The sequence below is a fragment of the Brassica rapa genome, chromosome A01, assembly GCF_000309985.2.
Source record: "Brassica rapa cultivar Chiifu-401-42 chromosome A01, CAAS_Brap_v3.01, whole genome shotgun sequence".
NCBI lineage: Eukaryota > Viridiplantae > Streptophyta > Magnoliopsida > Brassicales > Brassicaceae > Brassica > Brassica rapa.
The window spans coordinates 23,314,845-23,329,327 of record NC_024795.2 but is presented as its reverse complement, the minus strand read 5'-3'; the positions used below and the strand labels follow the sequence as shown (position 1 = coordinate 23,329,327).

The window sequence follows — 14,483 nt, the reverse complement described above, 5'->3', positions numbered from 1 at the left end:
TGTCGAGATTCAAAATAACAACAATATTCAACATTCAATGTATAAACACACTAAGAACACATGAAATTCAAAACTAATTTATGTCCTTGAGTAGACTATTCTTTCGTTCTCTTTATATTTCCGATATGAATGTTGGCAGCTCAACAACATTGGCTTGATCAACAACTCTACGAACATCATTGATTTGACCAACAACTTTTCCGTATCTAATTTTCGTTACTCTTCACAATATTATTATTTTACTCGTGTTGCATCCCTTTTAAAATGTATTCAAAAAATTGTTGAAGCTTATTGTAACTCAAATAGCAACGTTGATTCATGACAAAAAGTTGATCTAAGTATATATGTTCTCTAACATTTTGTAAACACTGCGTGTACATTTTTTTACGTTTTTGTTAAGTTGAATTCATTGAATCTTATCGATTAAACATCAAACATTAGCAAAAAGATTTAAATGATAGAAAACCTTGTTATCTAATTATTGTTCAGAACAAATCATATCATATATCATATGATTGACAAATAGAAGATGATAATTCAAATGAATGGTTGATCATCTAAAATGACATGTCCTTGGTTGTCTCTCTTTAGTTTGGGTACACTCTCTTCATTTATACTCATTTCTCCAGTTATATATTCTTTGGTTGTATTGTAATGCAGTTATGATCCAACCTGCTTTCACTGTTTTCGCAACCATAACCACTAGTCCTAATCTTCACGTTGGGATCAATCTCGACCGCTGCTACATCAACATGGAGTTCGCCTCCAAAGGTTCTCTCCACAACGTCATGATCTCTAGTTCCTTGGCAGACCCATGCCAGAGATGATGATCGGACGTGATGCTCTTATGATCCTTCAAGGACTCGAAGCTCTTCACTCCCAGGGATACGTTCACTGTGATCAAGCCTGCCAACGTTCTTCTCTTCCCTTCCAAGACTTTCGGAGAGCAGTGGGATCTCAAGCTTGCCGATTTCGGTTTATCCAAGGAACCGGGCACGGATTCTTCTAGGTCGGCTTTGTCTGGTGGTACGCCCGCCTCAGTACATGCCCCCTGAGTCTTTCGGACTCAACGGAGTGAATATGGTCGGACCTTCCGTTGATATGTGGTCTCTAGGGTGAGTGGTTCTTCAGATGTTTGGTGGCTGTCCAAAGAAGATGGGAGATTGCTACGCCATGGAGGCTTCCCAGACTTGTGTCTCCGGTGGCCAATGACTTCTTTAGAAAGTGGATGGAAGTGCAGCCCTCACGCAGAGCCACCGCAGCGGAACTGTTGAAACATCTTTTTGTTGCACCGCACAGAGTCGTGAGGAGTGTGATTCCACTATGTCCAGATCAGATGTACTGTCCTCTTGCGGTCATAAGGTATGTTAGACGACAAGGAGGACAGATGATGATGATGATGACTATGGCTCCACCAAGACCTGGAGATTTGATCTGCTGAGATCAATCAAGCACTAAAAAAAGAGAGGAGCTAGGGTTTCGGTTGTTAAAGAGTCGTGTATAGGTTTCAGTTGAGTCCATGTCTTAATTTCAGTTGGTGATTAGTTTAGTCATGTGTTTGGTCCGTTTGGTAGTTGCCTGCTAAGTTTCAGACCCTCTAATTTCTTTTAGGTTCAAGTCTTGCTGTATTTGTAATGCATCTTCCTCTTTTATATCAGAGATTATTAAGTGTTTGATTCTTTGATATCTTCTAGTTATGACTTAAACAGCTACTCCAGCTATGGAAGGAATCTTCCTAAAAACAACAGAGATACCTTTGACTGTTTTCTTCCCTCTGCTTTCACTGTTTGATATGTTCCAATTCCAAACTATCTCCTTACCAAAGCAAAACCTGTCATGACCCGAAATTTTATTGAATCGGTTTAGCATTGTTCTGTTTTATCTTCAATGCATCAACATTGAAGGTGGCAATCTCTCAGGTTTTTGCTTGTTGTTTGTGCAGGAACACGTACGACTCAGCGTTCTACTGTACCAGAAGCAGAAACTGTAACCAATGTGACAGAAGACAATGCATCTGATCAGCCAAGACCAAGACCTTTGTCACCTTACACAATATGAGATTAAGAGAGATGAGGTGAAGCATTCTACGTTAAGTGTGATCAATTGTTATTACTTCTTATGTGAGCTGAGTGACTCAAATGCTTGGACATGAAGCCTCCAACATCACCGCTTCCATCTCCGGTCATCAGTCATTAGTTATTTGTGAACGAGTTGGGCTTAAACCCTGGTGCTTCTTCCTAACTTCAGATTCTTACAAAATGAGCTAGAGAGAAAGGGGGCAATTCAGTTTTTGCTGGTGTGAATCAGGGAGCTTATTTGTATAGTAATACAACATATTCAATTTGATAAACCATTTGTGTTCCTCTCACATAATATATAATCCAGATTTATTATCATTAAAGGATTTCATAAACTTTGGATCTATCTTATATACTCAACTTTACATATATAACGTTAAATGTTTTAATAAAACTGTATATATTACACAGTTTTTTTTTTGGTAAAAGAAAATAGACAGCATATTTATATTACACAAAAATTTAAAAAGATATGAAAAAATTGAAGTTTTTTACTTTTTAGTGTTGTATACTCCATAAGAGAAATATTTTTTACTGATTATAACGATGCATAGAAGTACAAGTTACTGTGTGCATGGCCAAGGGCTAACACCCATGAAGCATCAGTGTTATCTGCTAAAGTTTACATAAAAGTGTAAGGCATATCACACTCTTGTATGGACAATTTTGTGCATACTTTACACGACCAAGTATAAAACACTGGCCAGAAAATAGTAATTCTAGATTACTGGGTGCATGGTAAGAAGAGTCGACATACTTGGGAGTTAGTTTGTGTTGAAAATGTGGCAATCGAGACAAGAACTTAGAAGACAAGAAAGAGTTGTCGCCTTACGTCTCGGAGAGAAAACTACGGAACATAAACATGGGAAACCACAAAACGAAGAACACAATCCCAAACTATGAATCTTCTATAACCTCTCTCTTGGATTCTCTTTATCTCTTTTTATATATTCACAAAAGTTTTGTTTTGTCATATAGTCTGATCATGAATATACTTGAATTTACGTTTAGCCACATGGAATAATTCCAAACAAAACCAACTCTAGCAATATTTTGCAAATATGTAATTTTTTATAATAATGTTATCGATGATATCGCGCCAAAAAGTACTACTCTGTTACAACTTACAACATTAAATAGCACATTTATTTTAGAAAATATGTATCTCTAATAGTACGTTGCCTATAGTAGATTTGTTACAGCAAGAGGTTTTGACAGCTTTCTCACCTTTCATCGCTTTTAAGGCTTTCCTTTACCATTTCAATCAAGTGCTTGCCACTCCATGCACAATCTCTTTAATCAAAAGGCACCCACCAAAGTAACCTTTTTGTCATTTACCATTAGTAATTCTTGCGGATAATGCTTTGTCAAAAGAAGTTTTCTTTTATATTCGTGGAATGCTTTTACAAAATTTTGAATCTTTAGTGGAGCTTAGAAAGGTTCCACTTGACTAGAATATATGGCCAAACCATATACACGACGTGGAACCAAAATTTCAAGAGAATCTCATGTTTTTCAATAAATTGTTGCAAATGCTAAATAGCTCTCCCACGAAAAAATACTACGAGTATATCTAAATTTATTGTTATGTCCATATAAAATAAATTAACGTATAAATAAGGTAATGTATCATGGAAATAAAACTAGCACAAGCATACAATCATGCACCAAGTAATTTAGAATCTTGTGTAATAAAATCTGATGATCATGTTCAGGTCAGGTCCTATATATAACCGATTAAATCATAACGGAATATTTGACCCCAAAAAAATCATAAAGGAAATTAGGATATGTTGCTCAAAAAAAAAAAGGAAATTAGGATATAAATTACTATACTAACTTTTTGATATCATTTAGTTTTTTTTACAATATTTAGTTCTTATATAAAACTTGATGTATAAAGTTAGCCCACAACCCGTCTTGATTATCATCTGAGAACCACAATATGATGATAAAGATGAGTTAACATTACAAGTTCACACACATACACAAGCCCTTAATTTCTCAAAAAAAAAAAAAAGTTCACACAAACACAGGAAATCTCCAATTTGTAAGTGGTCCTTGGTGATTTTTGTTTGCATGAAAAAGGTTACTTTTTACAAAACATCAGACCCGATGTCAAACCAATAATTACATAATATTTGTTTCTTTTGATGCAATTACCCAAAAAGAGAGACAGTTTGTTTTATTTTAAGAAACTTTATTTAAATAATAATAGTGTTTCAATCAAAGGCATGTTTCTTTCTAAGATCGGACTGGTCAAATATGAAATTATGAATCATGAAATAGATAGATAGCCAAATTATTTCTACAATGATTATGTAAATGGTCATATCCGACAACGAGTTATGTTCAGATGAAACTTTGACCACGCGTAGATATTAAAACAGTTGTGTTTATCATTCACAAAATACTCGAATTTAACATTAATATGTGAATGATAAGAGGATAAAATGTAATTTTATCCAAGGTAAACCATATTGTGGAAAAAAACTAATAAACCCCAAAAAAATTTTACGCCAATTATAACTAAAAATAAAATTTGAAAATTAAAACTAGAAGAAGATAAATTAAGACTAATCAATATGTCCTTATTGTGTTCTTGTTTTTGTGATATTCATTTTGTGCCCAGTCCTAAATTAAAACAATGCGCATGATTATGTGTATATGCATTTACTCTAACCTAAAGAAGTTAGGTGAAAGAAGAGATGAAAAAAAAGAATACTAGTATCAAACAGTTTAGTACTTTTACTTTTTCTATGACAAATATTTTCTATAAAAAATACATTTTATACTAAGATAATTTTTCTTTATTTTAGTGAGTAGTCTCATTCAATTTGTGGTATAATGTTTGTTCGTTGTTTCATCTGTTTTTGACCTTTCCTTTATTCTTCTGTAACTTTTTTGTCACTATCTAATTATTTTATATGTCTCATTAATGCTTTGTTTCAGTGAATATCAGCTGCTTAGTCGTTTTTACTTCTGATTTTTAATATAACAAGTTGTTCACCGAAGCAAACCCTTCAGAGTTCAGATCATTCATGACAACAACAAATTCGATTCACAACCGTTCAAGAAGGTTCCGTCTCTTCTACTCCATTACTTTATAATTAATTTAGCAGTCCTGTCTTAACAAGTGTCTGTGTTGTCCACCATTTTTCCAGTGATCCAGTCCTCAAAAAATCTCTCAAAACCAACAAATCAAGTGAAGCCACTCACAACATCGATAGATTTCACATGGTCTGAACACTCAACTTTGTTTGTTAAAGCTTTTTTCTTCACGGCTCATCAAATTAACATGAGTTTTTGTTCTTTAGGATCAAACGTTGCAGAGAGAGATAGAACAGCTCAAATCTCTTGTAAAATGCAGAAAACTACAGCCCCAGGGAGTGTCATGTGATGAGGTTTGAAGAAAGTTTTATCTAAGGATTGTCTCAAGTTCTTTAAGAAAATCAAAACAGATCTTAAAATCTTTAAAACTCTTTATGTTCAGATTGATTTGCTGCTTCAAGAAGATGAACTTTTAGTACGGGCTGAATTGGAGACAGTTCTCAGACGCAAACTGTTCTTGGAAGATTGTAGAAACGAAGATCCTTCTATCCCCAAGGTTATAGAAAACAACTAACCTTTGGCTACCTTGTAACACAAGTAAGCTATTGAGTAATCTTCTCTGAGATGTTTTTTTAATGGTTTCTTGATTTAGGAAGCAAAGAAACTGGTGAGCGAAATCGCAGGCTTGGAGCTGCAAGTGATGTACTTAGAAAGATATCTTCTTTTGTTATACCGAAGGTTCTTCAACAACAGAGTTTCAAGTAACTTAGAACCAGAGGAGAAAGAGATATCAGAGGATCTTCTTGTGTCTACTAATCTCATTGAGTCCCCAAAAACTGCGGTCTGCAGCCCGCAGAAAGTTCTAGAGGACTCTGGAATATTCCGCAGCCATTCATCGTTGTCTCATTGTTCAGGCTATTCCTTTAGAATGTCTCCCCAAGCAATGGACTCATCATACCATCACTCTCTTCCTTTCTCAATGCTTGAGGTAAAAGCAACTTTAGGTAAAGTGATGTTACTGAGTTTTTTAATAAAAAAAACTAATATCCTTTGTTTTTGGTTACAGCAAGCTGATATCGATGTGATGGTTGGGACATATGTTTCTGAAAATGTTACCAAATCACCAAACAGTTTGTCTGAAGAGATGATCAAGTGTATCTCAGAAGTATTTCGTAAACTTGGGAATCAAGAATCATTGGATGATGATCAAGAATCCAGTAGTCCATTTCGCAGAAAGGGGAAGCTGAAGGTTACTAGCCGGCCTTACGATAAGTTACTAATGGTGAAATCTCTATGTAGAGACTCTGAGAAGTTAAATGAAGTTGAACCTGCTTTAAAGCATTTCAGGTTTCTATTAATAACCACCTCTCTTGGTTTATATTAGTCAGAATATTTATTTATTTAATTGTATCATTATTCTTCAATGAAAATGTTTAGGTCGCTTGTTAATAAGTTAGAAGGAGTTAATCCAAGGAAGTTGAATCATGAAGAGAAGCTAGCTTTCTGGATCAACATACACAACTCTTTGGTTATGCATGTAATGCTTTTGAAACTAAGTTTTCAACTTAATAAATCTCTGTAAGGACATTAACTTGTGTTCTTGGGTTTACTTTTGTCCTTTTTCAGTCGATTCTTGTCTATGGGAACCCTAAAAACAGTATGAAAAGAGTATCTGGATTGTTGAAGGTAGTAGGATCATTTTACTTGAGTCTCAAGTCACAGTAAAGTAACAATATCAACGGCTTATTCTTATGTGTATTATAGGCAGCGTATAACGTTGGAGGACGAAGCTTGAACTTAGATACAATTCAGACTTCGATTCTTCGTTGCCGTGTCTCTCGTCCAGGACAGGCAAGTTTAGTCTTCTTTCAAGTTGTCTGATCAGAGTTTTCGAAGTTCGCTTGAGAGCTTAAAGGATTTGCTTATTAGCAGGTATTTAGGTTCTTGTTTGCTTCTAAACCAAAGGGTAAAGCTGGAGACTTGGGTAAAGATTATGCTATAACTCACCCTGAGCCTCTTCTTCATTTCGCGCTATGCTCTGGGAACTTCTCAGATCCATCAGTAAGCAACTCAAACATGTTCCTTGTGTTACACGCTTCCACTTGAAGGATTATGTATGTTTTGAACAACACACGTATGATTCTTATAGGTCCGTACTTATACGCCAAAAAACGTGATGATGGAGCTAGAATGTGGCAAAGAAGAGTATGTAAGATCAAACGTAGGAATCTCCAAAGACAACAAGATTCTTTTGCCGAAGCTGGTTGAGTTATATGCTAAGGACACTGAACTTTGCCATGTCGGCATTCACGACATGATCGTGAACCATCTGCCTAGTGATGCAAGAAATAATATCCACCAGTGTGTGAACAAGAAGCATGGAAGATTCACCATCGATTGGGTCGCACATGATTTCAGATTCAGGTTGCTTCTTTGAGAAGAAAACATCAGATGGTGAACTGAGAGTTTTATTTATTTATTTGAGAGTTGAATTGAAAAACTTGTACTATGCCAATTTTTCCAGTTATGGTTATTCATGAAGATTGTTGAATTAAAAAAAAAAGAACTTGTATTGTGGCAATCTTTCCAGTTATGGTTTCCCATGAAGATTGTGTTATGGTTAGTGGTTAACCTCAAGAACCTGGCTCTTGCAGGAACATTCATTATATCAAAATGTTATTATTGTCTCTACTCTTCTTCTTCTCTAAGATTAGTTACAACCCTAAACCTGGCTTTGCTTTTGCCATCTGTTTTTTTTTTACTAGATAGCAAATTTCTTAATTATCAGAATATTTTGACTTACTCTGATACTAATAGTTTGAGAACTTTATTAAGTTGGGTTTTATGACTTCTATATTTAACTGGATCAAAGCCTTTTTATAAAATTCTTCTTTCTCTGTTTTTCTTTCTTCCTTTCCTCCATTTGTTCATACTGCTTGATAAAACCAACCAAGTCTGGTGGTTTCCCTTAGGAGTATTGTTTTGTATTATCTCAGATTATTATTCCTATGGTTTTGAGCAAACACATGCTTATCTGGTGGGTAATACACTCCCCGGATATTAATTTCTCTCTGTATTTTCAGACTGACAATATGATATAATGATAGAATTTTTCTTTCTAAAACACACAAAGCCCAAATACAATAAAATGACAGAAACTAAGAGATCAAACTAACTGGAAAAAAAAGGTTCATCTCGCATTGGACATCATAATGCCCTCCTCTACGGATTAGGGAAACCGAAACTCATAGAAAACGAAACAAAAGAAACAAACTGGGCTTGTGCTGCAATGCTATCATGGCACTGTCTCCTTAGCCACTTTCATTAGGACCTGACGGGTCTTCAATGGCTGCTTTACTCTTCTTCTGCTCAAACACTTCATCAACTGATGTGGGGATTCCTCTGCCAACCTCCTGAAAAAACCTTTTAGTACCTTGCCTCAAAGCTGGATTATCATCAGCACCTGATGGGTCTTCAATGGTTGCCTTACTCTTCTTCTTCTGACCAAACACCTCAGCTAGCGATGTGGGGACTCCTCTGACAACATCCTGGAAGAACCTCTTTGCACCTTGCCTCAAAGCTGGATTAACATCAGCATGCTTTCTCAAGACCTTCTGTCGTCCGAGTGGAGCATTTCTGAGCATTATGACAGAATGCTTGGAGCAGTGGTGCCAGCTTTTTAGCATCTTCCTTTCCATCTTCAAATTCCTTCCTAGGACCAGCATCCAAGAATGCCTCATCATAGGCAGTAGGGGTTCTATGATACACAGTAGGACTTTTCCTAATCTTAGCATCAAGCTCGAAGATCATGTCGATTTTGGTGATATTTAGAGCTATCAGGTCATTCAGGAACCCAGCAGTGCTAAATGACTTCAAAACAGCAGCTGTTGTAGTCACCAAGGCAGCCCCAACAGGTGCACAGGTCATCCTCAATTTTATGGCATCTGGTAAGAGTCTACTATCCTCATGTGCCTTCATTACCTTCCAAATCCTTGCAGGGGTTATCCAGTGAAAAGCAGATTGATAGAGCAAGTTACTTGGTAGGAAATTCCCAACATCTGGCATCAAGGAAGCTTTGAAGATATCATCATAACCCTTAATGTAATCAGATTTCAAGGCAGACAGGTAATGATGCCCCATTGTACGGAAGGTGTATTCAGCTGCCAGCGGTACTAGCCAAGCTACATCCCTTGCTGGTGCTAGAAGCTCGGTTATCAGGGCAATATCAGCAGTAGCAACGGTAATGGGATCATTCGGAGCTGGTTCCATCTTGACTGCTCTCTGGTTTGAGAACCACCCTAGCTTTACAGCCTCCATCCTGGCTAACCCAAACCTAACATCATTGTTGTTTGTGGTATCAGCACAAATAGCCTTGTTAAGGATGTACACAGAAAAGAGGTAAGGTGCAGTGAAGTAATTCTTAGCTTTTTTGGTACCAACTTCTTCAAGCGGAACTTCAGGGATGGGTAAACCAGCAGGCAATACCAATAACTCTTTTTCGGTCAATTTATCAAGCGGAATGGCTTCAACACTGTAGTCACCGTCACCATTAATCTCTTTCAAAGTATCAGCTGTAATGATGCCAGTGGGCATTGCAAGAAGGTTAGAAGTGGTTTGGTCCACATAGTAGGGGAACATAGAATGAACAGAATCTGGAGTCATTCGAGTGTCTGTGGCTGGGGCGATGAAATATGGACTAATATGATAGAATTCTAAGACTGTAATTTAAAATATATACTATCAACCAAGTAACAGAATTTATTGTCCAACTACTTAAAAAGCTACATTTTGAAAAAGATGTTGAAATTAATTAGTTGCTTATCTCAAAAAGTGAATTCATTTCCAACAAATCCTAATCAATACACATGCATAAACGGCACGGCGCCAAATATGGACCAAAAATTAATATTTGTAAGAACGCTGAGGAACCATTTTGCACCGGTAAGCACAACTCAAATCCGATGGAACAATTTATAAATAGCCAAGTTAAATAATTTTACTTCTTTAAGTTTGCTATGCAGTACGCAGATTTGATAACTGGAAAAAAAAACAGAAAAGAGATCTCTGTTAAGATTAAACCATCTCAAGTGTTTATAAATTTCGCTTTGTATCATATTTGTATTACTGCAACCTCTGTTTTGACTTTGTGAGCTCACCGGTCACCACTGAACACATATATTCTTATAATACTGAAATTCTACCTGTTAAGTCTGTCATACAGTACCAGATTTGAAGATGAAATACCCTCATTAAAATGTTTCCATCGGATTATAACTTCTCATTGTATCATACTTGTACTACTACACCTTGTGAGCTAGAAGAACAGTTTTAAGACATGGACATATTCGGGTGATCTCCGTACATACTCTTCCAGTCTTCCAAGAATACGGCATCCGCCATTTCCCACCTTCTTCCCTGCCGAAAAGAAAATTCATAGTGAGTTTCATCGGCTCTCAAGATTGAAACCGGTCAAACTACTTGGCTTGGCTTATAGTTACCGATAGAATAAAACACTATTTGACTCCAGAATTGATTGCCCAACTACTTTCTTTGTAGTCCCGGAGATGTTTCACCTCAAGGCTTTAGAAACTCCAGAATTGACTCCAGAATAAAACATTTATGTACGAAATTTCAAATCTATCAATTGATCACTACTTTCTTATTCCCTAAAGTAGTCCTCATCAATAGGTTTATATTCAGAATAGGATTATATATGTTTTACGCACACATGGTTACGTGGTGATGGAGCTAGAATGTGGTAAAGAAGAGTATGTAAGATCAAATGTAGCAATATCCAAAGACAACAAAATTCTTTTGCCCAAGCTGGTTGAGTTATATGCCAAGGACACTGAACTTTGCCACGTTGGCATCAACGACATGATCGTGAACCATATGGCTTGTGATGCCAGAAATAAAGTTCAGCCGTGTGTGAACAAGAAGCATGGAAGATTCACCATCGATTGGGTCCCTCATGATTTCAGATTCATGTTACTTTTCTGAGAAGAAAACATCAGATTGTGAACCGATAATTTTTTATACTTGAGAGTTTAACGAGAAACTTGTATTGTGCCAACTTTTCCAGTTATGTTGTGTTATGGTTACAAGTCATGAAAAAAGTGCCTATCTTATTATCACTGAGAGCCTGGCTTTTGCATGAACATTTTGGTAAGCGTATCTATCTACTAGGCCTCGTATATATTGGCTTTGGCGACCAAAAACAATACGTGGGCTGTAAGTTAGGCCTCGTTAGATCGTTATCTATATCCACGTGGCTATTCGAAATTTACAAACAAACAAAAAAACACTTCTATATTATAACAGCTATTACATCATGTAATATTTTGTTTAGTTTAGATGTGTTATAACTGAAATACTTTTGTATCCACGACATTTATCATTTTGAATGAAGAAAAGACTCCAGAAATGTTTATATGAGATTGTGCATACAAATTTTTGAATTATTAAAAAAAAAAAAACTAAAATCATAGTCATTTTTCATTAAAATTCATTTTAAATATCTTCTTAGATGTTCAAAAGTAATTTACTCTACTTAACCGCCAGCATTATCAATTCTCATTCCGAAAGCAGAAATACTACAAATCCCAAATATGATTACTGCCAACTAAAAACCTAGAAAATTGAGACATCAAACATCATTATTATGTTAATATCCATAAGTGAACCGAGTTTGGTTAACACATATAACCAAAATAACAAATTTCTTAAGTTCCTCATACAAAATAACCAAAATCATCATATTTGGTTGGGATCCACGATTCTTAAGGATCTATTCTTGTGGTTCAGTGAAAAGTTTGTCGCTACCACATATTTGCTTTGATTGGTAACATGATTTATACTTGATTTAGTTTGAGTTCGAGGTATAAATCAAAAATGTTACCAATCATGATTTAATTATAACTTTTTGATTTTGTGTTTGAGTTATAATGTGGTAAAGTTGAGTTATATTTTTGAGTTGTCTTCTTTGTAAAATCACTAAATCAAATTCTAAACCAACATCAAGGAAAAGTGGGTGTATTAGAACTTGAGTTAGTGTTTTAGTTGTTTGTTATTTCCACGTTTGTTTTTTTTAACTTTAAACAATTTATCATCTTTTGAAACATGGTATTTGTGTTTACTTTTGGTGACTTAATAACTATTTGTTTCTTAGTCTTTTTATAAGCATTCTTATTTCCATTTAAATGATTCAACAGAATAATTTTATAATAAAAATTATTAACTATGTTTGTATATAAAGTTGTATGTTTATATGAGATTTTTTGCTATTACATATATAATACAAATGTTTATGTATCTTTCATTAGTTTAGTTAATAGAAATTAATTTTCTGTAATATATTTTCTTATTAAAATTGTATAAGGATAATTATTTTATACTTATAATTTTTATTTATTTGAAATAATATTTACTATAATTTATATAACAAAAAGGTTACCAATCAATTATATTATTAGTTACTATAATTTTTAGAAAATAAATATTGCAACTTATTTTTGTCAAATTTGTATTTTATACATATTAAAATGAAAATACTTTTATTATTATTTATTTGTCTTAAATGGTTTAACGTTTAATTTATTTTAATAAATAATTAATTATTTATAAATTTAATTATTTATAAAAATTGTACTGCAACTTGTACATCAAAAAAGTTACCAGTCATTACTTTAAAAAAAATCGTAACTCATACTTTTACTGCAAACTTACCATATAAATTTACAGTTTTTACCACATAAATTTTACTGCAAATCACATCGAATTACAATACATACTGCAAATCAACCTTAATACTGTATGTCACCAGTCGGATTTTTATAGATGTCAGAATATACATGTGATTAATGTTTTCAAGAGTTTTGTCAATGTGAGTTGTTAAACGATTCATATAAGTGTTTTCTCATGTTAAAACTCATGCTAAATTAAAATAGTATATGGATATATTAGATGCCAAAATAAAAATTAAATAACATGTGTGAATGAATTACTAAGAAAAAATAACAAATCACTGCTAAATCAGACGAGTTAAATAAGAAGAAATATAAAGATAGATAGACAACACCAAAATAATAATAGTCATGATGATTATTAACAAAAAAATGTTAAAATGATATAAGAATTTGTTGTACAGTTATTGCCCATAACAAGGAGTATTATATACCATGTGATGACAAATAGATGACTATTGAATTAGTTGATCTTCTAAAATGACAAGCCATTAACAACATTTAAGATCATAAAAACTAATTGTAAAAAAAAAACTAGAAATGTTGTATATGATTCAATTATTTTTACATTGAATGTTGAAACAAAACTTGTAACATTTATATGTGTCTTCGATGTAGTACTTTGGTCTACGTTGATGAGCCATCTCGTCAGATATCTTATCAATATATAGCCATCCCAATCTCATTATGCATTCAGTCCCCAAATGTGATAATTCTTGATTTATATTTAAGCTATTTATTTTATTATATAAATAATTAAATAAAGTTACTTAGAATTCCTAAATAAATAAACTTATTATGTATGCTTCATTTTCTCAGGAAACAAGTTTGCTAGAATGCATAGCATTGCAGAGGACTTGCTTTGCCATGCAATGACTTGGTTAAATAAACCACAACTTGTTTGATACTCTCAAAAGACACTGGTGAAGATCTTATGTTCTCAACTGTTCTTGAAGCCTTGCGAAGGAAAGGTTTCAATATTGTTGTTCAAAATCCTACACCCATAGTAAAACTTCCTTTCAACCCAGATGACTATGTATTTGATAATATTAGCACATATTTATCAATTAATTATGTGATGTGTTAAATATAACTTATTTTGTTTTCCCTTATAGTTAAAGATAACAATCCTACTATATAAAAGGAGCTAAATTCTAGGTTTTCTAGAGGTGCCACATAGGCAAAATAATGCTCCACCTATCAAACTGCCATGTCACTTGGAAAAAAACTTTTGTCCATGCTCCTTGATTTATATCACGTAACATCACTGAATATCCCACTCGGACCAGTCCGAACGCTATAAAACCAAAGAAAAATATATAATAGGCTGCAAAAATATTTGCCGGTGGGCCAGGTAAAGAAAAATCTCGCAACCCAAAAATATTCTCATCCAAAAAGAATTAGAAATACACGTCATTTAGAAAATATTAACTAACATACGACTTTTGATATTTCTAGAAATTTTAAGGGTAAATAAATTATTAATTTATAATATATATAATTCATAACTTTATATTGTAGTTATAAATAAAGAGAAAATAACCGGGGAGGGTGAAAAATTCATGTAAAATTATGTAATTAAAATGGTAAAATGGTGAGTATGATGAGGTGA

General features: G+C 34.1%; 1 protein-coding gene across 2 annotated transcripts; it reads left to right on the top strand.

Moving 5' to 3' along the window:
• The first annotated feature begins 1,248 nt into the window (after nucleotides 1–1,248).
• LOC103837623 lies at nucleotides 1,249–7,752 on the top strand. 2 transcript variants are annotated; one of them, XM_033290087.1, is made up of 12 exons: nucleotides 1,249–1,362; nucleotides 1,943–5,157; nucleotides 5,243–5,318; nucleotides 5,396–5,482; nucleotides 5,572–5,685; nucleotides 5,782–6,117; nucleotides 6,196–6,476; nucleotides 6,567–6,666; nucleotides 6,756–6,815; nucleotides 6,894–6,980; nucleotides 7,062–7,190; nucleotides 7,279–7,752. In XM_033290087.1, the coding sequence occupies exons 2-12, from the start codon at nucleotides 5,120–5,122 to the stop codon at nucleotides 7,564–7,566; spliced, it is 1,596 nt and encodes a 531-aa protein (XP_033145978.1). In that variant the 5' UTR covers nucleotides 1,249–1,362; nucleotides 1,943–5,119; the 3' UTR covers nucleotides 7,567–7,752. The 2 variants fall into 2 exon arrangements, with proteins under 2 accessions (XP_033145978.1, XP_009112230.1); XM_009113982.3 differs by having other exon boundaries at nucleotides 1,251–1,510.
• The last annotated feature ends 6,731 nt before the right edge of the window (nucleotides 7,753–14,483 follow it).

Excerpts from the sequence above, each read along its gene's own strand:
- LOC103837623 (XM_033290087.1), top strand. The coding sequence starts at position 5,120 with ATGACAACAACAAATTCGATTCACAACCGTTCAAGAAG. Across the intron at positions 6,816-6,893 it reads GAGTATCTGGATTGTTGAAG|GCAGCGTATAACGTTGGAGG; the intron begins GTAGTAGGATCA and ends TGTGTATTATAG. Across the intron at positions 6,981-7,061 it reads GTGTCTCTCGTCCAGGACAG|GTATTTAGGTTCTTGTTTGC; the intron begins GCAAGTTTAGTC and ends GCTTATTAGCAG.